This window comes from Sander lucioperca, chromosome 4, assembly GCF_008315115.2.
Source record: "Sander lucioperca isolate FBNREF2018 chromosome 4, SLUC_FBN_1.2, whole genome shotgun sequence".
NCBI lineage: Eukaryota > Metazoa > Chordata > Actinopteri > Perciformes > Percidae > Sander > Sander lucioperca.
This window is the reverse complement of record NC_050176.1, coordinates 29530547-29557119: the sequence shown is the minus strand read 5'-3', so window position 1 is coordinate 29557119 and position 26573 is coordinate 29530547. Positions and strand designations below refer to the sequence as shown.

General features: G+C 39.3%; 2 protein-coding genes across 2 annotated transcripts in view; both read right to left on the bottom strand.

Moving 5' to 3' along the window:
- LOC116036645 (B-cell receptor CD22-like) overlaps positions 1-26573 on the bottom strand; it is a 77355-nt gene that overhangs the window by 43686 nt on the left and 7096 nt on the right. Inside the window, exons 4-12 of the mRNA XM_036000603.1 lie at positions 26042-26302; positions 25584-25665; positions 25414-25474; positions 24520-24662; positions 24292-24371; positions 23851-23964; positions 12162-12500; positions 10821-11036; positions 10451-10720 (exon numbers count right to left, since the gene is read on the bottom strand). Of these exons, the coding sequence (XP_035856496.1) occupies positions 10451-10720; positions 10821-11036; positions 12162-12500; positions 23851-23964; positions 24292-24371; positions 24520-24662; positions 25414-25474; positions 25584-25665; positions 26042-26302 (1566 nt within the window). The remainder of the gene's footprint in view (positions 1-10450; positions 10721-10820; positions 11037-12161; positions 12501-23850; positions 23965-24291; positions 24372-24519; positions 24663-25413; positions 25475-25583; positions 25666-26041; positions 26303-26573) is intronic.
- On the bottom strand, positions 696-26476 carry LOC116036647 (B-cell receptor CD22-like). The gene is made up of 9 exons (XM_036000026.1): positions 26393-26476; positions 9099-9359; positions 8391-8651; positions 6069-6187; positions 5565-5706; positions 2633-2714; positions 2474-2534; positions 1912-2093; positions 696-860 (listed from the first exon to the last, which is right to left on the bottom strand). The coding sequence occupies exons 2-9, from the start codon at positions 9193-9195 to the stop codon at positions 770-772; spliced, it is 1035 nt and encodes a 344-aa protein (XP_035855919.1). The 5' UTR covers positions 9196-9359; positions 26393-26476; the 3' UTR covers positions 696-769.

Genomic DNA, 26573 nt, shown 5'->3' with positions numbered 1-26573 from the left:
AACTATAAAAAATATATATATTTTGACTTTTTCCTCTTATTGGGCCCCCTAGTAGCAAATGGGCTTTAGACACGTGCCTAGAATGCCTATGCCTAAATCCAGGCCTGATGATGAGGTGTCATTTAAAAGCAGGTATGTCTGTCTCCGATATACCAGATAGTCAGGAAGATCTCTAACACCAAAAATACACCACACAGGGACACAGAACATATGTAGGAGAGATCCTACATGTCCCAGAAAGCATTTCAAATCACAAACAGGAGTTTGAGTAAGATACAAATGTTGCTCTGTATGGACATCTAGTGACAGCAGTGTGGAATTACAGACTAGATCTGAAAATGTATGTTCCCCCATTCCCTCAAGATCATTTTTTTTTAAATAGCAGACTCTACTCTCTTCCTGGAACGCAAAACACAAACAACTGCTGTTATGACAATGACGCAGGTAAGAGGAGGAAAAGTGGATAAAAACCAAATGAGAGCATAAAGCCCTGTGAAGATTGGACTCACATTTGTCAGGTGGCCACAGAAACATGTTACACAAATCATAATTACAATCTATTGCACAAGTTATGAATACTTTTACATGTTCGTTGAAGCTGTGCATGCTATAACGAGTGAATCCATCTTCGTCCGCTTATCCGGTATCGGGTTCTAAACATATGAGTAGATTTATGTTTATTTTATTTTATTCTAAGAAATAAGAATTCAAATGTAGTTACCTGCTTGAATTAAGACTAAACAAATAATTACCACGTATGATTAGAAGATTAGAAATTCTGGTATCCATGTTTCGGGGGGAAGTTGTTGACTGTGCTGTACAATGCCGCTGGATCCACTTCAGTTTCCTGACTACTGTTTCTGAGAGGGGTGGGGGACAAATGAGAGGATTCTAAAGATTTTATATTACATGATACAAGTATTCCAACAGTAATCATAAAACTAAACAAACCGTTTATCAAATATGCAGTTAGATAAAATTAGATGTAACTATAGACTTAAAATCTGAACCATTCTTAAGACAACACATACACTTATATGCACATTCATTTATTAGTCACTGTGGTCATTTCCTCTCTCCATACTGGCCGTGAAATGATCTCTTCGTAGAACTCCAGGACAAAATCCACAGTTATCTTGGTTTATTCCCTCTTTGCACTAATGTCCCTCCAGTTAAGCTCACACAGAGGCAGTTTTGTACTAAACAGACTGTAACCTTAAAAGATGTAATTTGTCTATGTCAGACTGCTGAAGATTTCTCTTAGCGTCAGCTGAAGTCTGGTACGTATTTTTGCATCCACAAGCACCGTTTTTGTGGCCTTTCTCTCATGCATTGTAGTCATGATGAGAAGGGACCACTTTATCACCAGTATGGACAGGTTATTATATTAATCAATAGTAAGTAACAGTAATCAATACATGTATTGTAATTAAATTTTAAGCTATTAACATTTTTTAATAGCTTTAATCTGAGGTGTGACCCTACAGTATATAAGGGTTCAAAGTCAAGGCTATGGTTTTTACTAACATCGATTTCATATCTTGCAAGCTTACCAAATGTGGAAAGGCAATCCATCAGTCATGGTAAAATGTAAAGGTTTAGATAGATTCAGAAACACATCATCTGTATATGGGGAAACTGAACTTGTTTAATGGTTTATAAATGGTGGTTCAAAGCTCAACACAAAACAAAGTGGCGACAAAGGGAACCCTGGACATGTCCCTCTCTCTCAAGGGAAAAATGTAAAAAATATATACGTAAACCTCCAACGAAAACTACACTCTGTGTGTCAAAATACAGCAGCTGAATACACTCAATAATCCTAGCCAACTCAGTAAAACACTCAAACTTCTAGAACTGTAATTTTCATCTTATAATAAGGATAATGTTCCTGTGAGAGGAGCTGCTCACCCTGGGGCAGTGCTGCCACTATTGAGTTTGACAGTAGAGTACTCCACTCTGTCCACCTCCTTTTCCCTTCTGGGTTTTTGGTCCAGAGCAGTTCTGATATTGGAGTAGAGAGGATCTGCTTGTTTCTTAGAGAAGTGGACATTGGCATAGTGAAGGTTATCCTTCGGCTCCGCTGGTTGTTTCTATAGACAAATAGGAACACCTGTAAATTTACGTAGCTGACACGCTGACAAACAGAAGTCGCAGAAAGTGTAACAGAAAGCACCAGCAGGAAGGATCTTTAAAGAAAAAATATGCTAAACTTTGGTACAACTTTTAAATAGATCTCCAATCAGCATTCTTAGTAGCTCAGTTACTCTAACAGGGTGAAAGATCTGAAAATCAAACATGTAGCTCACATACTAAGGAAGAAGGGAGCATAATCCGTACCGCATTAAAAAAACAAGTGCTAATATGTTGTCCTGACTAGCTGTAAACACACACATCTGTACTTGAATTTCATTTTTCCAATACTGTGTTAAAATGTGGAACGCTCTTTTGTACTTAAACTGATCTTCCTCACCTGTGCACTTCTGTCTGGCCCCTCTGTAGGCTCAGGTGGTTGCTTATGGGCCCTCTTTTTCCTAACCCTACAAATCAAAAGGGACAAATAAATCAATTGTAGAATTGACTGCTTCAAATGAATTTTGAATGGTCCAATAAACAGAGAATTACTGCTCACCTAATCCCAAGCAAGACAGCGATGAGTATGACAACTATTAAAATGGCAGTGACTGTTCCAGCAGTTATTAATATCCATTCTCCTAGGAAATAGGAACCAAATCAAAACACTTTATACAAAAATCCATTCATATTTTATTTAATTTTTTCTACTGCAATCACATGGGAAAAGTAACTACATTTACATACTGTGAATACTGTTTTTTTAATCGAGAATCTTTTTTTAAATCGAGAATCAATTTTGAATCGAATCTTGAGCCTAAAAATCAATATTGAATCGAATCGTGACATTTTCTGAATTGTGCACCCCTAAAATATATATATATATATATATATATATATATATATATATATATATATATATATCATTGTTTCCCATACATATATATCAGTGTTTCCCATACAATGATATATTTGTGGCGGCCCGCCACACAATCAATGTTGACTGTCACATACTGTCGTATATGCTCACTCTCTCTCTCTCTCTCTCTCTCTCTCTCTCACAAACACATCAGACCCGACTGTGAATAGCTCCTCCGTGCAGATGAATTAATGCCATTGATTATTCTATACACTCCAATACAGTAATGTAGGTGGTGCTATGAGCCTTAAACTTGGTTTGTGATCCACTAATTAACACACAGAAGAAGTTGCTTTTTCCTACATCGATCTTTTTCCCCACAGAGACGGCTGGAGTCCATCCGGAGTTTAATGGTTAGTATTATGAATTTATTACCCGTATCTGTTGAGGGTTTTTACTGCATAGAGAAAGTTTTGGCGCCCCTTAAAGAGGTTTTAGCCAGCGCCAAAGGAATATCACGTTCACCAAAACGTCTGATTTTCAGCAGCCAGCCTCCCTCTCATCCACAGTCACTACAGTATATGCACATCTGGCTGGTGCTGATTGGACTGGATCTAAATGCTCCGCTGTATAGCGCTGATGGTAACTCCGTTTGCAGAGTCAGATTGTACCGGACGGTCCAGGTGACCATGCTGGTCTGGGGACTGGCGGCGCAGCGAGAAAAAACGCTGCTGTTGGACACAGAGCTCTCCGTCCGCGGGAGCTCCGACTGCTGTCTGTCTGCGCGGCGGGCTACGCTGCAGTCTATCGACAGTTTCATAACCTGTAATAATAAAAACATCTCGTGTGTCGCGTTAAGTCCTTTTTCCATGTTTTGGTACAGTTAATTTTAACACCTGATGTGAGCCATATGGATGTGAGCCATGGGTGAGCCTACGCATTAAACTCAAAGTTTTGAGTGCTTTAGCAGTAATATCCTGACTCCCTGAACAAGCTGCAGAGACGTCGTCTCGCTCCGCTTCTCTGCTGAGCCCCGTTCACGTAAGTTATTGATGTATTTCACACTATGATGGTTACATTTGCAATTAATCCGCTGTTCACATGCCTATAGGCTATTCAACATCACTGACAATTTATTTATCAATATTTCAAAATAGAAAATATTACACTTCATAATGTTTTGAACTCATAAAACTATTGTATTATTGTACAAATAGCCACAACAGTAATAGCAGTTACCTTATGTAAGTCACTCCTACATTTTTCAACTGAGGAGCAAAACGTGCTCCTTGGGAAAATTTTGAATTGTTACCTGCAGAATTTTGTATTTTCCTTGACATAAATTAAGATGTTTTCACCATACATTAGTGCATGAAAATTTATCAGAATGCAGGAAATGAAGTTTTTGACGCTCAAAATTTCCTGGGGTAGGACCCATAGACCCCCCCCCACTTCATATGTGTCCCCCCTAAGGCCAATTCTGAGCCAGGAAAAACCCTTGTATTTTGAACACCTCAGGACAATTTCTCCAACACGGATGCATTCATCCATCCATCCATCCATCCATCCATCCATCTTCGTCCGCTTATCCGGTCTCGGGTCGCGGGGGTAGCAGCTCCAGCAGGGGACCCCAAACTTCCCTTTCCCGAGCCACATTAATCAGCTCCGACTGGGGGATCCTGAGGCGTTCCCAGGCCAGGTTGGAGATATAATCCCTCCACCTAGTCCTGGGTCTTCCCCGAGGCCTCCTCCCAGCTGGACGTGCCTGGAACACCTCCCTAGGGAGGCGCCCAGGGGGCATCCTTACCAGATGCATTCAAGTTAAGGTTAATGTATTGTTCTTAACGCACTTTTAATCTCGCAGAAATTCAAAGAAGTTATTAGCATGTTATTAGTAATGTAAGACGCCTAACTTTAGCTAGTAAGGATATAACATTAGCACATGTTATAAGCTGCGTTGTCGAGGTTACCATGCTGTAACGTTAAAATGACCTGCTAGTCAATATCGACTTATGTGTAAGAGACGCAAAACAATCCCCACTAGGGTAATTGGGTAAGTTGCAAACATTTTGTTTTCAATTTTGTTTTGTCAACATGTTCATGTGTTCAACAAGTTAACAACATATACAGTAAAATTTATGTTTTTTTTGTTTGTTGAAAGATTGCATTGTGTGCTGTAACTGCCCCTGCACCCTTATAGCATTGAGGATGGGACTGTGGGCAGATTGTCTATTTAAGCTGTTATAAAAAGATGCCAAAAATATTTGCAGTACAATTATTATAAGAATTCTGCACCTCTTTCCGCACGTGGACCCCCCCACCCCCGGGTCAGCTACCACCGCAAATATAATATTATTCTGTGGGAAACACTGTACATATCTTAAATCACAAGAGAGAACTTCAAGATTTGAGAGAATATAAATTGTATTCTTACAACTATTAGGTATGTTTAGTTAGTTCAGGCTATAGCCTAATTAAAAGGAAACTCTATCAAGGTTACACATCAAGATCTGTCTACAGGTGTCATTTGAGTCAGCAGCATTTGAGGCTGAAGAGTAAAAGTTTAAACTTAACTGTGTGTATGCAGAGGACAACTCCACCCACAGAATCAAAAGGCAAAGGAAAGACTTACCAGACCTAACAGCCAGATGTAAGGTTGAGTTCTGACGTCCTCTTCTGTTCTGGGCTTCACAGTAATAATTCCCACTGTGTTCAGCTCTGAAGTTAGTAATGATGAAGATCTGTCCTGATGCTTTTGGTGAGTCTTCATTCTCCTTGTTCCAGGTGTATTTAGCTGCTGGGTTAGCATCACTGCTACAGGTCAGAGTCACTGAACTGCCCTCCACTATCTCAGCAGAGGGACACACTGACACAGAGGGAAGCTTCGGAGCATCTGGAAACAATATAGAGATATTAAGTTGTATTAGAATGCATGATATTGACGGACCTTTGTATCACAAGGAATACATTTAAGTTGTTCATCATGTGGCTTACACTGGACATCTATAAATAGAGATGAAGAGTTGATTCGTCCATGTTGATTCTCAGACTTGCAGTAGTAGTTCCCGCTGTCCTTAGAGCTGATGGAGGTGAAATTATAACTTCCTTCTGGTCCATGAAGCAGTGTTTGGTTCTCCTTGTACCAGGTGTAGTTAGCTGCTGGGTTAGCATCACTGCTACAGGTCAGAGTTACTGAACTGCCCTCCACTATCTCAGCAGAGGGACTCACTGACACAGAGGAGGTCTTTGGAGCATCTTTAGGACAATACGTTGAAAGACATTTCAATAATATTTACAGGTCTTCCATATCATGAGAAATACAATGTATGTAGCAGCAGAACCAAATACGCATTACTTTGATCGGAAAAACACATTGTATCACTGATGCTTTGTCTCTCTATACAATTAAACCATGACTGAGTGCATCAAGTTCACACTAACTGTCAGAGAGTGGGGCAAGATCAACTTGCCTAAAACTTTAACTAGTTTTACCTGAACATGAATTGCATCATCATGAAATGAACAAATAGATCTTTAAATTCATACTACAGCTTACTAAAGTTGTAATGAATGTGTGATATGCAGGCCTATGTTTAAACTATTATTGTTCACACACAAAAAGGATGACATAAATAAATAAAAATCTAAGCACTCTGTATATACTATATTGTATATAGACCTATTACATTACCCATTCAGAATGTATTACTGCACACTGTGCACTCCTAAACACCCTAGCACTATTTCTATACTTGTTTACAATGTCTATATACAGGTTACACAGTCTGTAAATTGTAGAGTATATTGTTGTTTGGTGAAAAATAATTGTATATAGATGTATATAAATATATATAAACAACTTGTAAGTACATCATTATATACATTTGTGTTCCTTTGTTTCCCTTCTTTTTTAGCTTTACGTCCATTTCTATCCACCTTCCAAAATATTTTTTCTTGGAACTATTTAAGTACACTGAGAGCCAGAGTCAAACTACTTGTGCACACACACATACTTGGCAAATAAAGAAGATACTAAGCTTATTTCCATTGTGGTTCTGGTATGGCTGAAGAGGAGGGTTTTAAAGTTACGTGTACAAAACAAAACATCCCTCATAAACAAAATAAATGGACTAAAAACCATGCACATGCAGGGGGCGGCACCTGCCCCTTTTGCCCCTCAAGGCCAAAGTGCCCTTTTTTTTGTATAGATTTTTTTTTTCACATTTTCTCTTTGACGATGGCCCACAAGTGGTCCATTTAAGAATAGTATTTAACAATAATAATCAGCTAGATAAAACGACCTAAACCTTCATATCACATGATGACCAGGGTTATCGCAGGACACATGTCCGCTTCCTGCCAGGCGCACCACTTAGATACAAGTGAGTCAAGCCAGCAAGAGCGAGAGAAAGTTGAAGTGCCGGTAAGTGTGCTTTTGAAGTAAATACGAATGCATGCACGCACATTTGGTTTGTTATAGAGGCCTCTAGTCGCTGCCGCTAGATAACAAGTCTCCTCCAGGATTAAAAAAGTCAGCAGGCAGCTAACTTTAAAGTAGTCACATTTTGCGGTAACTGCACGAGCTGCCGCAGCCACAATTACTCATCGTGTGATAGCCTTATAGCGCCCCGTTTCATTCTCTGATACACAAGAGAAGACAGCAGCAGTTCTCTGTAGGTTAACAGAAGTGTGTGTGTGTGTGTGTGTGTGTGTGTCTGCTTTCTGCCTCTCAACCAGCAGCCCACTTAAAAGAACATGTCACTTCTTTAGGAAATTAGCTTAGGTTATTTGTAGTCTGCGGTGTAGGTTGGTGGTCTATACATTTTGACTTCTTAATAAAGGACATCCTTATATTTTGAGAAAATAATCTGAAACATGCTGCATACCTTTGCAAATCCCTTTCTGCTACAGAAATCTGATAGTCAGCTCAGGTTGCAGTTATAGGCTACAATTAAACTGTTTATCTGGTTCGATATCTCGTTATCTTGTATTTGTGTGAATGTAGTCTAATGTAAGGCTCTGTATTTCATTTTGAGGTGTACAGTATTGTGGATTTAGTATTATGTAACATTTAATATTGCACTTTCTATATACATACATATACATATATTCATACATACATTTGGATACTGTATGTAAGATTACATTTTGCTTGGACAACGGTTGCATTTTTTGGATATATTTGTGTGAATGTAGTCTAATGTAAGGCTCCATATTTCATTTTGAGGTGTACAGTATTGTGTATTTAGTATTATGTTAAAATGGAAAATATACAGTTTTTAAAATAAAGATGACATACTACTGTATATTGTTAGCAAATCTTGTTCCATGTGCCCTTTTTTGAATTTGAGCCCCTGCCCCTCAAAAGGTCTCTGCACGGCCCTGCTAAAAACAATGGGGGGCTTTCCCTGACTTGTAAACACAGTGTTGGGTTAGGAGATCAATGTTTTATACTTACACTGGACATCTATAAATAGAGATGTAGAGTTGATCCATCCATGTCGATTCTCAGACTTGCAGTAGTAGTTCCCGCTGTCCTTAGAGCTGATGGAGGTGAAATGATAAATACCTTCTGGTCCTTGTAGCAGTGTTTGGTTCTCCTTGTACCAGGTGTAGTTAGCTGCTGGGTTAGCATCACTGCTACAGGTCAGAGTCACTGACCTGCCCTCCACTATCTCAGCAGAGGGACTCACTGACACAGAGGGAAGCTGTGGACCATCTGGTGAAAAGCATTCCAACACATTTGATTTAAATATTAGCACGCAGGATATATGGGATAATGTACTGTGTGTACTTGTTACATGACTTAGAGACCGTGCGCCTGATCAGGAAGTGAGATGCATTGCCATTAAATTTGACTGAAAAGGCTCCTGCTTCGCTGTTGCTATCATTGACAGTTTCTTCTCCAACATAAATAAACTACAGCTGAACGCAAGTCCACACTTTTTCTGTGTCAAAGGACTGCTCCAGGAAATGTAGGAACTCAAGAAAGAACATGGAGGCAATGTCAGTTACACTTCATTTAACTCCTAAAATGTCCTGAAAGCTTACAGACAGAGAATATCTAAAAGGAGACCACATCTCTAAAAAGGAGACCACCACATAGATGATGTTCATTAAAGTAACTTGTTGACTTAAGCTGTTGGATTTACACTTCACTACTTACACAGGACATCTATAAATAGAGAAGTAGAGTTGATCCGTCCATATTGATTCTCAGACTTGCAGTAGTAGTTCCCTCTGTCCGTAGAGCTGATGGGCATGAAAAGATGAATACCTCCTGGCCCTTGAAGCAGTGTTTGGTTCTCCTTGTATCAGGTGTAATTAGCTGCTGGGTTAGCATCACTGCTACAGGTCAGATTCACTGAACTGCCCTCCACTATCTTAGCAGAGGGACTCACTGACACAGAGAGAAGCTTTGGACCATCTAATGGAAATGTGGTAACATAAATTAACTATGAAGAGAAGGTGTTGCTTTAGCGCCACACATATTTATATTAGTGCTGTCAGTTAAACGCGTTATTAACGGCGTTAACGCAAACCCATTTTAACAGTCAATTGTTTTATTGCGAGATTAACGTTCTTTTTGGCCTAGCAAACTTTGTAGTTTTTTTCACATGCTGTTGCAACAACTAGTAACGTTAGAAAAACTACAACACCACACCGGATCTAGCTAGACCGGAAACAAAACAACAGGCACACTGCACACACTTGTTTGGGCTTGCGAGCCGGCCAAAGAGTAGTAGGCTAACGTTAAGTTTTGAGTGGATGGCGAGCGCGAGACGCGGAAATGCATGCCAATAAGATTCTGAATGGAAAGTTTACTTTTAAAAAGTTGCCAAATGGTTCCATTGAAAAGACCAAAGTGATCTGTGTGTTTTGTCGTTGTGAACTGAGCTATCATCGCAGCACGTCAAGTCTGAAATACTTGATACACTTGATACCAACCACACAGCTGATGTGAATTTCCTCCCCCTCGTCAAAGCCAGGCGACAATGGATGACTTCAGACCATAGACTGTATATTAATATTCACAGTCTATGCTTCAGACAGAAGCACATGGATACCACAATTAAGAACAAACTTAAAAAAATATTTGCACAAAGCAAGCCGATCCACTTTTTCACGTTGATAAGAGTATTAAAGTGAGAAAAAATAATGGGACAAAAAGAAATGAAGGATTTAGAATAGATAAAAATGTGCAATTAATTGTGATTAATTGCGAATTAACTATGACATTAATGCAATTAATCGCGATTAAATATTTTAATCGTTTGACAGCACTAATTTATATAATTATGTCCCAACTTGTGTGACAACAGTGACAGATAGTGACTAAAACCGCCCCTTAAACATCTACTACAGACTGCTTTAAAAAATAACAAAATCAACATTCAGTTTATGGGAAGTTTGGGGTCCCCTGCTGGAGCTGCTACCCCCGCGACCCGTTACCGGATAAGCGGAAGAAGATGGATGGATGGACATTCAGTTTATTTTTCACTAAGCTGTTTTACTCACATTTCACATTAATAAGGATGTATTCAGATCTCCTCCTCCCCAGCTCATTCTCAGCTGTACAGTAATACTGTCCAGAGTCAGAGGACTGGATGGAGCTGAAGACGAGCTGTGGTCCTTCACTGAGAAATTTTTCTTTTTGATTGGGAATCTCCTTGTACCAGGTATAATTAACTACTATGTTAGCATTACTGCTACAGGTCAGATTCACTGAACTGCCCTCCATGATTTCACCAGATGGACTCACTGACACAGAGGGAACCTTTGGAGCATCTGGAAGGGAAAAAACACACGTCTCTGTTTAAAAGATCAGAACAAGTTTAACAGTGGATGTTCATACATAAATCATTATGACACAGTGAAGTGAACTCACACAGTAAAGGAGTGTAGTATTTCTCACATCCCTTCAAAGCACAGGAGATGCTGTCTCCAGGATTCAAATAGGCCGTATAAGAAGAAGCTTCTTCAGGAACTTTCTGTCCATTCTTGATCCAGACATAAGAAGGTTCTTTGCAGCTGCTATGACAACTCAGCTCTGCCTCGGTACTAGACTGATTGACTGTTACTTTGTTCACCCTCATCTGGAGAGCTGAATATGCCAAAAAAAAAGCTCACAAAGTCATGGTTACTAGAAACACACATCAAAAACTGCAACAGTAAATATGAAGTATAGTATAGTAAGGATAGTATAGTAACTAAAAAAAATGCTTTACTTAAACTTTTGATTATCAAAGTACTTAAGATCATATAATCACACTCAATCGTATATAAACAATGCTACATTACATGTGTATCTATCACTATTAACTAAAAATGTTATCCCCCAGAAATGTTTTAGCGTGTTACACAGACCCCAGATGGTTGATTTACTGCATTCTGGTGAATCTTTATGCTAAGATGTATGGTGGAAATGTATATAATGCAGTAATGCTCTCAGGCATTCTGTATTGCTTTCAAATGTTTATGCTTCTGTGGATGAACTTTTCTTACTTTATGTTATCTTGGCTTAGTAAACACATGTAGACAATTTACTCTTCCCTCTTTGTGTGTTTTGTTTGGGTAAGTAACCTCTTTAATGTTCACACCAATGATAAATGACATTACATGTCATTTAGCTGACGCTTTTATCCAAAGCGACTTACAATTGCTATATATCAGAGGTTGCACACCTTTGGAGGAACTAGGGGTTAAGTGTCTTGCTCAGGGACACATGGTTGATGTATCGCAGTGGGAAATGAACCCAGATCTCCCACAACAAAAAAAGGCATGTGTCATATCCACTGCGCCATCAACATCCAAAATAAATGAAGGCATTTTAATTCATTTATAAACCCCCTGGACTTCAATGGCTACGATGTGTTTTAGCAAGATTTCTGCTCATGTTCCAAACTTTCTGCACACTCGAAACTCCACATATCTGTGTTCCATTTTTTCACAGCATTAGCAATTTGCTTTGGAATGGGACAAAAGCGACTATTTCAAAAAGTTGTGTGTCCCCAGTGTCTTCAGTGTAAATGCCATTTGAATGTCATTTCAACTTCATCAGGACCTGTGACAGTCAGAGTGGTACCAGGTAAGTTTCTCAAGTAATAACTGAGCTGAATCGCTTCGGAGTGAACGGTCTACGTACACGTGAGCTAATATACACACATTAGCGTTGATGTTTCTAACATGCTCAACATTTGAAACTAAATCAATTAAACCTTCACGTTACCTGTGACAGATAGTGTGACTCCAGGTTCACCAGTATATTTCCCTGTTGAGAGGTTTGTTAGGAACCTGAACTTGTACACAACGGAGTCGCTCTCTGTTAGGTTTGCGATCGTTAGACTGCAGTTGTTGTTGTCAAAGTGATACTCCACACGGCCTTTGTAGCTGTTCTTCAGATCTAAAGGACTATTAGAAAGTAATGTAATAAACCAGAATTTTTGTGTAACTGTTGTTACAGTGGGTGGGTAGATGTAGGTGCAGTGCATGTCCACTGTGGATCCTTTGGAGGCACAGATCTGAGTAGAGGTGTAAGTCACTCCCCAGCCATACTGACCCTTTATCACTGTAACACAGAGCACATCAGGAAGCACAGTCAGAGGACAGAACTAAATATTTTTGCTTCATTATCTAAACCTGCTGGAGAACTGAACTACATTTCCTAAAAATGACTTAAGCTTCATCTCAGACATTTTGCTTAGGGTTGGAGAAGTAGAGCATCGACCAACATGCATCAATGTAAAAAATCATGTCTGCATGTTGTGGGTATGTTACATTCCATTCTGTTACAACTCTGAACAAAGCCCATCTCATCTGTTGGTATCATACATTTGTTTAATAAATTGTTATTTAACTGTTATTGCTATACAATGAGATAATTTGTTGACATCCGGTTCAGGACGTTTGTTTACAACACATTTTGGATGTGTGAATGTACAACTAGAGGTTATTTTGATGAGTCTGAATCACTTTTGGACAGATAACGCTACCATGTAAGGCAGCATGAGCAGTAACCTACGGTAACAGTGAGTGCGGTGACAGTATTTCCCTTTTTTGGGATCAATAAAAATCTATCTATCTATCTATCTATCTATCTATCTATTATGAGTGGGAAATGTTGGAGATTCGTGAGCACTCGGTACATTCAACGGGCTGACCCGGTACATACTGGACACTAAAAGGAGTCATTCAGGGGTGACCTCTAGCTCACCCAGTAAGAGCGTGCGCCCCATATAGGCCTTTACAGCGGCCCGGGTTCAAGTCCGACCTGCGGCCCTTTGCTGCGTGTCATCCCCCATCTCTCTACCACCTTTCCTGTCTATCCACTGTCACTCTGATATAAAGGGGAAAAAAGCGGCAAAAAAAATCTTTAAAAAAACCAAAACAAACTCATTCAAAAAAATGTGTTTATTTCGCCCATCACTAGCACATTGGATAACTTTAGATATGGTTAAGAGGCTCTTTTGCATAATTCTGACACATTTGTTCTTTACTTTTGTAGATTCAAGGCCAATTAAAAATAATTTGACCATATTAATATGATATATTCTCAGTGTGAAAAGCCGCATTAGGCTTGCTCGTAACTCATTATAAAGCCATTTATTCAACAAAACACAGAATTTAGTACATCGTGGCTTAGTGAAAGACCTCCTGTTCAGAAACTTATTTATTTGGGAGACAGCAAGTTGTAATGCTGTATTCTTATAACTGGTAGAGGCCCTACACTCTTACATTTGTAAAATGTGTACCTTAAGAGAGTACTGCTTTGCACTTCTATAACAGTGTCAGACTATCAAGTGGCATTATAGATGAAAGAAAAATCGAAATAAATGCAGCAGAAAAAACAGGACCTGTTCTCCATTGTGTTTACTTCCTTTTTTCAAGTAACTTCTGTTGAAAAGGGCAATAAAAAAGTGTTAGGACTCTTATGTTATTTAGCATTAAGCAAATGTGTTACTAAGCAGAAGTGTTTGCTTAGTAAACCATTGTTTGAATTTACAGTACAAAGGGGAATGTACACATGCTTTCTACAGTTAATCAAACAGTCTGAATATGTGGTGAAAGAACAGGAATGTACTGGACAACACAAACTGAAAAGATAAGAGAGAGATAACTGTTAGAGTTTGTGCTTGTTTGGTTTGTGTCCTCTGTGTTTATGTTGTGGTCAGGCTGCGAATGAGTGTCAGAGGAAGAACAACAGTGAGGTGCATGCATAGGTATTATGCAGATAATAAAAAGGCAAATTACCGTTGACTCACCACAACATGGAACTATCACACTGACAGATAAGAATGGGCCCTTCCTTTTTTCTTTCATTTTTTTTTTGACACTCAAATTCTCTGTTCAGCATCAACATTAACATAGTTTTTTTCCCCAGTATGAGCAGAAACATAATTTGTAATTTGACATGACTGCTGTATTGTCTTTTTTACATCTCTGCATGACAGAGCTGTCAGTCTGAATATGTGGTGAAAGAACAGGAATGTACTGGACAACACACACTGAATAGATAAGAGAGAGATAACTGTTGAGAGTTTGTGCTTGTTTGGTTTGTGTCCTCTGTGTTTACGTTGTGGTCAGGCTGTGAATGTGTTACGTGGGCAGCTGTTCTCTCCCGTTCTGTGTGTCACTCGCCTTTTTTCCCCACTGTGTCTGTGGCCCAATCCCAAAATGAGCCCTGAGGACTAAGGACTAAGTACTCACAGATCACATGTTACCTTGGCGACGTTTACTAACAAAGATATTGCTAAAACTTGCCGGTTTGGGAATTTTCATTTTAAGTTTGTTGCTTTCCACACAGCCAAGGCACAGGAGGCGGCTGCCTGATTCCAAATTTTTTCAAACTCTTGTTTTACAAGCTGGACAACAGGGGCCTGTTTCACAAAACCAAGATAAGGGATTAAACCAGGATTTATCAGTTATCCTGGATGATTTAAGCCTTGACTCGGTTTCACGAAAGTGGAGGCACATAAATCACCATGGAGATTTATTCTGTGCAGCTAGCCTGCTCCCGACCAGGCTAACAGCCAGGATTTATTTAATCCTGGAGCCTTTTCTGATCACCCAGCAGTGGTTTTACCCTATTGTTATCAGCCTGGATTAAAATACAACAGGTGCATATTGCTGTTCATTTAATTCCTTTAAGTACTGTTATTATTTAAAGTTGTGACCATAATTTTTTTTAATAATTATTCATGTGACAGTCATTGTTACTGTTATACTGCTGTATGAAGACTGCTGTTCATATTGTTGTTAGAAGTTTGATGAATATATTATGGCAGTTGTTGAGATAATTAGAAAAGGCTGATAACATTTCAAATGTGTTTTAAATGAAGTCTGTTACTAAGGGCAATACATACAATGCTGTACATTTCTATAGTTGACCAATGCACCTTGAATTATTTGAGTTGATTCATTTTTTTTAATTCTTTAACAATAAGGATCATGTTTGTTCCGCTTCCATGTGCATTGTATTTGGCATTCTTAGCACACAATTTGTGTTGTCCAGTAAACTGGGACTATAATTTGGGAGGATTGTACAATTTAAAGAACATATCCTAATTGTACAATCCTCCCAAATTATAGTCTTAGTTCACTGGACCAGTAACTATATAGTGATGTAGGCTACTGTACATTCATGTAACAACAGGGAGAGGACACCTCAATGGTTTTTGACCTTATATTTTGCTGGGGGGGGAAATAACTGATGAATATACTCATTCATGTTTACAGTGTGCAATGAATTTATCACTTAATTATCTTTATAGTTTCTAGATTTTAGAGTCACATTTCTTCAGTGTCTTTATTTTCTATGTTCATATATACAAGGGTGCAAGGAATATAATATGTAGAGAAGGAAACTCGTCCTCTATAAAACATAAAAAATAAAAAAACACAAGAAAAAGCATGGCAGATAATAGTGGACAGACTGAATGATAGTCTAAAAATATACATTGATGAACTACTGCTCTTAACTGAAACCATTCAATGAGTCACTGTCATTTGCAAAAACGAACAGTTGTACACTTTGCATTAAAAGCGAGCAGTGGAAGTTAATATGACTTAAGAAATTTATATTTTAGCCCATGAGAGAGAGGGAGAAACAGAGTGAAAGATATTTATGCATCATATTCTAGTGTTGTAGAAAATTGATCTTCATGGTAAATTTCCTGAGTAACATTATCTTCTGCTTACTTTTAAGGCAAAGAGTACAACTGTTAATTTGTGCAAATGATTAGTAGCCTAATCCTTGAATGGTATGATTATGACGGTTTCAGTTCAGAGCAGTGGTCAGTTAATGTATATGTTTAGGCTACTTACACATTCAGTCGGTCCGCGATCGTCTGCTACGCTTTCTCTCGCTGTTTCATTACAACGGCCGTGTTTCTTTTCTTTTTATACAAATAATCTGTTTCACGTCATCATACTTCCACAAGAAGCTGCTGCTCACTCTGTATAAAGTATGTACAATGCGTATTCTCCATTTTGGCATCAGTAAATCTGTGATCGACCTTGCGGTCTTTTGAGGAAAGCCGTTGACGCGCATCTATCTGAATTACTTCAGCCTGGCTCGACCTAGTCTCTCCTCCTCAGCCTGGCTTGGCCTTTGTGAAAAACACCAAGCCAGGATGAACAGATTAGACTAGGTCAAGCCTCGCTTTATCAGTTATCCTGGATTTATATATTCTGCTTTTATGAAACAGGCCCCAGGTTGGTCTGTGTTCCGTGGTCATGTGTGGTGCTGTTGTTTACCTTTGTAATTTCCGGATTTCCCTATGGTCTCCGCAGTAAACGTCACAACGCTTTGAACTGTGGGTAATTCCCTTTGGTGAAGTCTGCATCGATGCAGACTCACGGAAAGGGCTCGGGAAGTGTGTACTCAAACCCTCACACCCTTTGAAATTTGACATTGGGACAACCCTAAGCCCTTACGAATTTCGTGAGAACACGCACCAAAGTCTGTGAGTCCGGACTTTGGGATTGGGCCAATGTGTCTGTATGTGTATATTGCTGACTTGACCTGGAAGTAGGTCAAGGGGCGTGGCCGGTCGATGTACCTCTCTGCACAGCTGCTGGCTATCCCACTAATCACTACCTGCGCAGCTGCTGTCAATTTCACTTACCAACCCTGCAGTATTTTTTCCTGGGCGAAGCTCATCCCCGGCGCCAGATCGTTGCACCTACCAGTGTGGTAACTAGGCTCCCTGAGAACTTTGTTTGTGCCAGTTTAGTCTCAGTGTTATATTCCTCGTGCTTTTGTTAACGTCCTGTTCCCTCTGTTCAGACCTATGCCTCAAGACCTGTTGCCGTGGTCTGCTGTTCCGCCAGCTCTACACTGCTCAGACCTCAACCACCTCCCTGCTCAGATTACGGAGAAAGAGTTTGGACTCACCACTGCCTCTCTCTTTCTCTCTTTCTTTCTCTTCTCTCTCACTGGTAGCCTGACTCTGTCTCTCCGTTGCGGGGCAGCGGGCCCCTCCCGCATCATTCTCTCTGTCACCTGACTGCAGCTGGATCTCTCTCCTCTCTGTCTCATCCTCTCTGACGAAGCTACCAAACTCAACTGTTTCTGTCAAAGATAGCGCTGTTTCTTACCTTGCTCTACGTTGACTTTACTAGTTCCAGCTTTACTGTCACCACCTTTTTTTTTAAATATTTGTTTAGAAAATCTCCAAGGCCTCTATTTTCTTATTCTCTTCTTCTCTTTTCTTTCCTTTTCTGAGCACCGGACTTGTGCTGACCGGACATTTTGAGCGTACTGAACTTCAAATCAAATGACAACATCAAATTTTGATCAATGGCCAAACCATTTTTGTGTTGGGGGGGGGGGTTCTTGACCACTATTTCAAGGACAATTAGGAAGAAAACAAATAAAGTTTTTATGTAACTCAAATATTAGTTTTTTCCACAAATAGGCCTATTTTAATTTTTTTTTTTTTTTTTTTTTTTTTTTTACTATTCCATAATTTAATGAGAGCCCAGTTCTGCACCCCCCCCTACCCTGGGCCCGGGACAACAGACCCGTTTGACCCCCCCTATCGGCGGGTGTGTCCGTGAGTGTTTCTCTGTGTTCTGGGTCAGAGCCTCGGCCTTAACAGAATGAGTGTCAGAGGAAGAACAACAGTGAGGTTGCATGCGTAGGTATTATGCAGACAATAAAAAGGCAAATTACTGTTGACTCACCAGAACATGGAAATATCACACTGACAGATATGAATGGGCCCTTCCTTTTTTTTTTGACACTCAAATTCTCTGTTTGGCAGCAACAGTTTTTTTTTTTTCCCCAGTATGAGCGGAAGCATAATTTGTAATTTGACACGACTGCTGTATTGTCTTTTTTTACATCTTTGCATGACAGAGCTGTCAGACTCTAAAAAAAGTCTGAACACTTGAACCAAGTGCTAACATTCACATAGCAGTAGTGGATAGAAACACACATTCATTTGCATTCTCTTTTGCCCATTTTCTGGACATTTAAAAAATAATATAAAAATATGTGCTACATTTAAATGGAAACCGTACTTTTGAGTAGGGCGTACATTAACACATTAATAATATTACGATGTCAATAAAGGTTATCAGTTATTCAGGTCAGTTATCAAAGAAAGGATAGGCTGGACTTGGTTAAAAGGTTCTTTAAAGAGGTTTTGTCTCTCATCCGAGAGACTTCTTCAGTTCTGCACTTTCAACACAGCAACATTGTGCAAACGTGTCTTTACCTGAAACTGCCATAGAAATAAAGTTTTTCAAAATGCTAGTGATCAGCGAAAATAAATAAACAAATCTTTCAGGTCGGGTCAGCCTGTTGAAGGCACCGAGTGCTCATGAATCCCTGACTTTTCCAACTCATCATACTGCCCACGCACTCGCTGTTACCATAGGGTACGGCTAAGTGCTAATACTGCCTGCTACTGCGGTGCAGTCACTCAAAACATAGAAAGCAGAACAACCAATGAATTAGCAGAATCATTGTCTCATTGGAGGTCAATGAGTGACTTTAGTTACCTTTAAGCTCCATTGCACCTTTCACAAAGTTGCCCTTGATTTTGACCGTTCCTTGGATAAAAAATAATTGAGATTGCCTTAAAGGGTAACGACCATTTTTTTCAACCTGGACCCTATTTTTCTATGTTTTTGTGTCTAAGTGACTGATGGGAACAACAATCTTTGACATTGGTCCAGTATTAAGCGAGATCGCTACAGTCAGCAGTGGCGAAACAAGCTACAATGTAAGTTAATAGTTTTGCCACTGATGGGCTCAGATTAATATTCTAAGTGTCTGACAACATTATGGAAAGGATTACAACATATAAACATCCGCAAAATTGCATCCGCTAAACCCACCAGACTGATGTAAATAAACAGTCATTTTAGCGTCGTAAAATACACTTCATTCAAAGTCGACAGAAACAAAATAATACTATGAAAAGCCGTTTTGGGTCGTCTTTCCACTTTTCTAACCATCACAACTCTAGTTTTGGTTTAAATAAACATAGTTTACCGATTTACATGTGAAAATATGTTGGCTCTATAAATGCTAAAAGTCTTGCTTTTGTAAATGGAGTCTGGTGGGTTTAGCGCTAGTGACTTCAGAGCTGTTTCTGGTTAAACAGAAAGGTCTCAAAGAGGTTTTAAAGGTCTATCTCTGAAGGGATCCTTTCCATAATGTTTTCAGACACTTAGAATATTAATCTGAGCCTGTCAGCGGCAAAACGAGCACTTTTGTGAAGGTAAATACAAGCTGGACAACTGCCCTATTAACTTACATTGTAGCTTGTTTCGCCACTGCCGAGTGCAGCGATCTTGCCTAGTACTGGACCAACTTCAAAGATTGTTGTTCCCATCAGTCACTTAGACACAAAAACAGGAAAATAGGGTCCAGGTTGAAAAAAACGGTAGTTACCCTTTAATGTAGATCCTTTTCCATAACGTTAACTTCACGGTATGGTACGGTTAGAAGCCAAGATTAGATTATCGCGGTGCAGCTCAGATTTGATCGTCATTCCCTCCCACTACTCTTGCCGTCTTAAACTGTATATAACCTTTTACAATGTTCAGGTAAAAGAATACAAAAAGACGCATGTGTGAAAATCTAATGACCTCAGATTTTGTCATAATAGAAACCACCATATGACATTAGAGACAACTGGGATTTAAACGGACACTCATGGTCTAGTTCTAAGGAAACAGAATGAGTATGGGTGTGTGGTTTCAAAACAAAGGTATACATAATATCACACTTCAAGTCTCAGATAAAAAAAATTACAAACCCACTGGAATATGCTTTAAATGTAAATGTAGATAGTACAGTACCTGGCACAGAGAGAAGGAAGACAACAAATCCACTGGCTGCTGCAGTTAAACTCATAGCTGCTCCTCTCGTCTACCTGGCTTCAGAGACAGTAAAACATCAACGGGCCAATATTGTGCTCAAATAAACCGGTCACATCGATAATAAGAGAGAGAGAGAGAGAGAGAGAGAGAGAGACAGATGTGGTCGTGATGGACAACTTTCCTTTGTGGCAGTAAGCAGAGGACAGACTTTAACAATCATCCCACTTCCTTCCTCTTTCTGTTATTAACATGCATGATATCAGCAAATACCTAGTCAGATAACAGCAAGGTAACAACCAGTATATTTATAAACCAGTGTTATAAAAAACAGGTATAAAGAGTGGTAGAACACTACAACTGTAGTTTAACAATTTGATGTTGCCACTGTGAGAGCAGAGCTCAGCTGGGATCAGACATCTTTTTACAGTGTTATCACTCTGTGACGCCCTTTGAATTGCTTTGAATGGGATTGTGCGCTAAAAATTAACTTGGACTTACCAGTTGTGGTCTCTCACACACACACACACATCCTGTTTGACAACACCTGAAGTTCCTCAACGTCCTCCTACGCATTTGTCATGTTTACAAGTATACTTTTATCAGACTGTCAATTGCGAGATTTTCCTTATCGGAGGACAGTGGGTGTCGTGTGCTGTACATATTGTAAAACCCTATGATGCAGATATTTGATATTGGGCTATATAAAAAAAATAATAAAAGGCAGATATTCATTGTTGTCAACACTTTAAAATGCACACTTATTCAGTCCCTCATTAACTTTTAAGAACTGCCATGACCTTTGTGTAATGTCTAGGGGAACTCAGGAAAACGAATTTAGTACATTGTTGCTTAGTTAAAGTCCTTTTGTTCAGACACATTTTTATTTAGGAGAGACAGCTAGTTTTAATGCTGTGTTCTTATAATTGGAAGAGTACTGCTTTGCACTTCTATAACAGTGTCAGACTCACAATTGACATTATAGATGAAAGAAAAATCTAAATAAATGCAGCAGAATATCCAAAAAACAGACTTGTGCAGCATTGTGTTTATTTGCATGTGTACTTCCTTTGTTCAAGTAACTTCTGTTGAAAAGGGCAATAAAAAAAGGAGAAAAAGGGAAGCAAAATAAAGAACAACACTGGTTTTGAAGCAGGTGTAGGTAATCCAGGCATTTAGAGTACACATTTATTTGTACACTGGACCACCAAGACACCAGCACTGACGTTACAATTAATTGGTGACCAGACAAATCTACTAGCTCGTTTCATTTGCTCTGGCAGATGACCTCCTCCCACCTCCCATTCAAACAGATTTACAGCCGTCCAAAAACTTGACGGGTCAATCGCAATCATTTATCGCCCATGGTTACGTTTTAAAATGATGACATGACTGGCATTCTCCGTCCAGCGCACACTGTGAAACTCAGATCAAACTAAGTGGTTCTGATCAACTATGAATCAAGATTCTGTCACTGCATAGCATATTTCTTGTTCCGTTTTAGCAGTAATTTGTGGACGTGAGTGACTCAGCTGCCATTTTTTTCCTGCTTCAAAACCAAGGACCGACCCAACTTACATGTTAATGTTAAGTAAACTTTATTATCTCCCTAAGTGGCAAATCGTTTTACAGTCAGCAGAGAATAAATGACAGCAGTTCATACACAGAATACACATCATACTGTAACAAGCAGATGTATTAATATTCATACAGGAAAAATCTATTAAAAGCTGTTAAAGAGACCAATGGTAACAGGGACAAATGAGCTAACCTTAACCTTACTAAACCAAAACACTGTAAACAACAAATACTGATTTAAGTTTGAAGAGTACCAAACTGACTTCTGAGTCTGAGAGAATAAAAAAACATTGACGTATTACTTTTTTTGCTGTTCTTGTTGTTTTGAATAAAATAAAATATAGATAAAAAAAATACAGTGCCAAGGATAAATGCGTAAATGATGTTACAAGTACAAAACAGATATTGAATAAAAACAGGTGGGCATTTTAATCTGAAATAAAGAAAGCAGCAATATAGATAATTTAGCAATGTTACAGGAGAAGAAAATAATTCAGAAGATGTGTGTACAAATACTGATATAGAATGAGATATTTGAGTGACAATATAACCAGTAAAGACAATCAAAACGGATATAAAACGTATTTGACAGGATTTTAGTAAAGAGTCATTCTATCTAAAATCATTTCTATCATCTAGTGGCAGCAGGAGGAAACTACAACTAGATTAGCAAATGGACGTTCTCCAAAGGTGTCCTGCCTTTTTGAAGTAAGAAATTCTATTTTGCCATTTCATTTACAAATTCTAAAGATATTAACTGATAGTATCAGTGAACGGATACATGCAGAAATACGTCTTGCTGGCTTTTATTTTAACCTTGTTAATGTAAAATAAATATTACTCACTGGCTGTGTCCACTCCTCCAACATACACAAAATGAGTGCCATGCTGCTGATGTGAAAAGCAACATTACCATGTCTCACTTTCAAAGGCTCCCAGGATCAGCCTCAGTGATTGTACCTTATAGAGCCTAAAGGTGGGGATGCACTGGAGGTTAAAGGTGCTGTAGGTAGGATTGTGAAGATCCAGGATTTAGCCAAAAAATGTTAACATCGACAACTTCTCTGTCCCTCCCCCCTTTCCGCTAAAACCCAAAACGGTCTCCTAAGCCCCTCCCCCCACAAGGGAGAATGAATGTGTGTGCATGAGCAGTGATTGACACACAGTTAGACACCCCACCTCCCTGGCCCTGATTGGAGCATCTGAACAGGCACTACAGGCTGTAGGTGGTGGCAGAGGAGCCAAATTGTTTTTTTAAATTACCTGCTTTGTGTAGGTCTACTCGAACATAGGGTCAGTTTTAGCAAATATGACAGAAAGTTTGTTTTATAAGTCTTACCTACTGCATCTTTAAAGAGACAACAAATGCAGCGAGGCACCAGCGGTATTTCCCACCACTGACTGCTTGTTTTTTGCATTTCTATTGAGCTGTCCATCCAAAATAAGTTTCCACTGCTGTTGTTAAGGTTCTTTAATAAAAATCGATCAGCACGACAGGCTGCAGTTTCTAGGATTTCCCAGCCCATCCAGGTCACAGTCCATTGACTTGAACTTAAGTAATTCACTGCTTTGTGTAGGCAGAGGTGGCTGTATGTGTCTCTCAAGAGGGAGGCATTTCAAATTCCATTAGTAACACAGCATTAATAGAGTAATGTCATTTTCCAAAAAGAAAAATATCTGCTTTGCATTAATGTTTGGGCTTAAATACAAAAGGAAATAAAGAAACACTTTGCTTTTCTCAATCACAGGGGAACGACAAGGTAGGCAGAGGTGTCAGACCGCCTAGCTTGCCACTTTCAGTCAACAATGTTCACATTATTGTGCAAAAACAGGGTTCTTGCACAAACTTTTCAATTTTATAACCTGCAACAAGATTCTGGGACAATCAATTAGAACAGCTCATACACTAAAACGCAGCACAAAGCTTCATGTTAACCAACAGAAGGGAGAACAGGTGATGTCCAGTGTTATTTACAGAAAAACTTGCCGTGGGTCAAAATTCTCACCCACCGCTGAGACACAGGTTTCAATTCCAAGAGGTGCTCCCAACGGCCTGTTCTGTGTTTTCCAGAAAGTGGGAAGCCAGTCAGGGACGATGTCCTGCAGGTCTGTTGGGGCATCTGCATGGAGGCAGGTGGGAGGAAGAGGAGGAGATCAAACAAGTTTACACAAGTCACATTCACAATCTAACGCAATAATTCATGAACACTTTACATATACTTTAGCATTGACCTATGACAAGTCAAATAGAAAGCTTAACACGGCCATATGTTTGGCTTAAATTTGTAAATTAAAAGTTGTGTTTTATGTATGGTCTATATGTATTCCTGGATATGCCTATCCTGGGGGATATTTCTTTTTAAACTCAAAGTGATTTCATTTATAAAGATAAAAAATAATACCATAGATGGAAGTAGACTAGAGATTCCCCTTTTTGTTGACTGTACTGTACAACGCATCTGGATCCTCCGCAGCTTCCTGAGCCCTGTCATTAATAACATCAGGGGGCTCTGAAGATGTGTCATTACTGTAAGAAGATACAAACAGCCCAACCGTGACCATAAAAAAAGAGCCTAAAACAGAGTCGTTCAAAAGTGACACCAGCATTAGAATAAATCAATAGTGTCCTGTAACTGTAATTTAAGCCTAACATTCTCGTGTGAGAAGCTGCTCACCTCGGGGCTGGACTGGCACTCTTAAACTTTATAGCAGCGTACACGACCTTCTCTACTTCTTTGTATCTTCTGGGGCGAGCTGGTTTTTTGGAAAAGCGGATACTGGCATAGTGAAGTTCACCATGCTGCTCTGCTAGCTGCATCTGTGGACATTGGACAAACCAGATTCATTACTTATTTTACATGGGTAGATGGCCCCCTTAAGAAATTAAGTCTAATGGGACTTATAAATACAGTAGGTAGGATTTTACTCAAAGCCAAAGATTTGGACGCCATTTTGGCGACTACTGTATGTGTGCTGCATCTCTCAAGAGGGAGGCATTTCAAATTCCATTAGCAACACAGCATTAACAGAGTAATGTCATTTTCCAAAAAGAAAAAATATCTGCTTTGCATTCATGTTTGGGCTAAAATGCAAAAGGAAAAAAGTTAAAGACAACCTTTATTTTACATTATTATTTATATTTGGAGTTCAAATATTCTTCGTTTAACTGCATGCTGCATGATAAAGATCTAGGCAAAGGAATGAAATTCTCCGACGAAAGGTAGCAAAGTTTTTGATGTATTGTATTATGTCGGAGGTTTGTTAAAGATGTAAAAGAAAGAAAACAATGAATTTTGGTAATGGAAGGTGGACCAAAAGGTTTTGCTTGCTGAATTATTTTTTTTAAGTTGAGTTACAAACCAGGGAGTAGAGCATTGTAGCTGGTGTATCTATTGCACATATGTTCGTCCAGGGAGAGCGATCCCTCCTCACTGGCTCTTCCAAAGGTTATTTTTTTCTGTTATTATGGCTATATAAATAAATTTGACTTGACAAGCAGTCTCCCCTTAACCTTAGAGCCTGAATGTGTTTTCTTTTGCAGTGGAGTATTTTAAAGTCTACTTCCTCACCTGTTCCCTGTTGTCTGGTCTCTCTCCAGGCTCAGACGGTTGCTTGGAGGATCTCTTCTTTCTGGTCAGGAGAATTCATTTTAAAAAGTTAAACTAATGTGCTAAACCCACTGCTAAAATGAAAACATGTTGAATAACTTTATGAAAAATTATGAAACAGATCTGCTCACATGATCCATAAGAAGAGAGAGATGAATATGATGGCGAGAGAAATAGCAGGGACTGTGGCAGAGGCTATTAATTTCCAGGATCCTAGAAAACCATAATACATGAATAGACAGACAACTAATAGCGAGCAGCATTACACGCTACAGGCACATGAACAAGCTACAACTTCTTTTAAATATATTATTTATAAATAGGAGGAATCTAAACTGTCATGGACCAAGGAAGTGCTGATCAAGAATTGAAGGTAAGGAAGCCATCAAAGTCTTTTTACCATGACCTCAATCTTTTTGTAACTTTTCAAAAGAGGGGAAGGAGGAAAATAAGAGGTTATCGTTGATAAGGCTAAACCAAACCATAACCATGAAGGTAGCAGATCAGAAAATGCTAATCTTTTATGCAGCGGTTTTGGAAGGCACTAAAAAATCTCCTCTAACCTTCTGATGCAGTGTGAGTAACTTACCTGCTACAACAGTCAGATGTAAGGTGGAGTTCTGACATCCTCTTCTGTTCTGGGCTTCACAGTAATAATTCCCACTGTGTTCAGCTCTGAAGTCAGTGATGGTGAAGATCTGTCCTGATGCTTTTGGTGAGTCTTCATTCTCCTTGTACCAGGTGTAGTTAGCTGCTGGGTTAGCATCACTGCTACAGGTCAGAGTCACTGAACTGCCCTCCACTATCTCAGCAGAGGGACTCACTGACACAGAGGGAAGCTTTGGACCATCTGGAGGAGAACATATAGTCCATTAATTTTGGCATGCATGCTTTTGAAGGACTTTGTATCATATAAATAGAACAGATTGGTGTCACTTACACTGTACATCTATAAATAGAGATGAGGAGTTGATCTGTCCATATTGATTCTCAGACTTGCAGTAGTAGTTCCCTCTGTCCTCAGAGCTGACGGAGGAGAAATTATAACGTCTTTCTGATCCTTGAAGCAGTGTTTGGTTCCCCTTGTACCAGGTGTAGTTAGCTGCTGGGTTAGCATCACT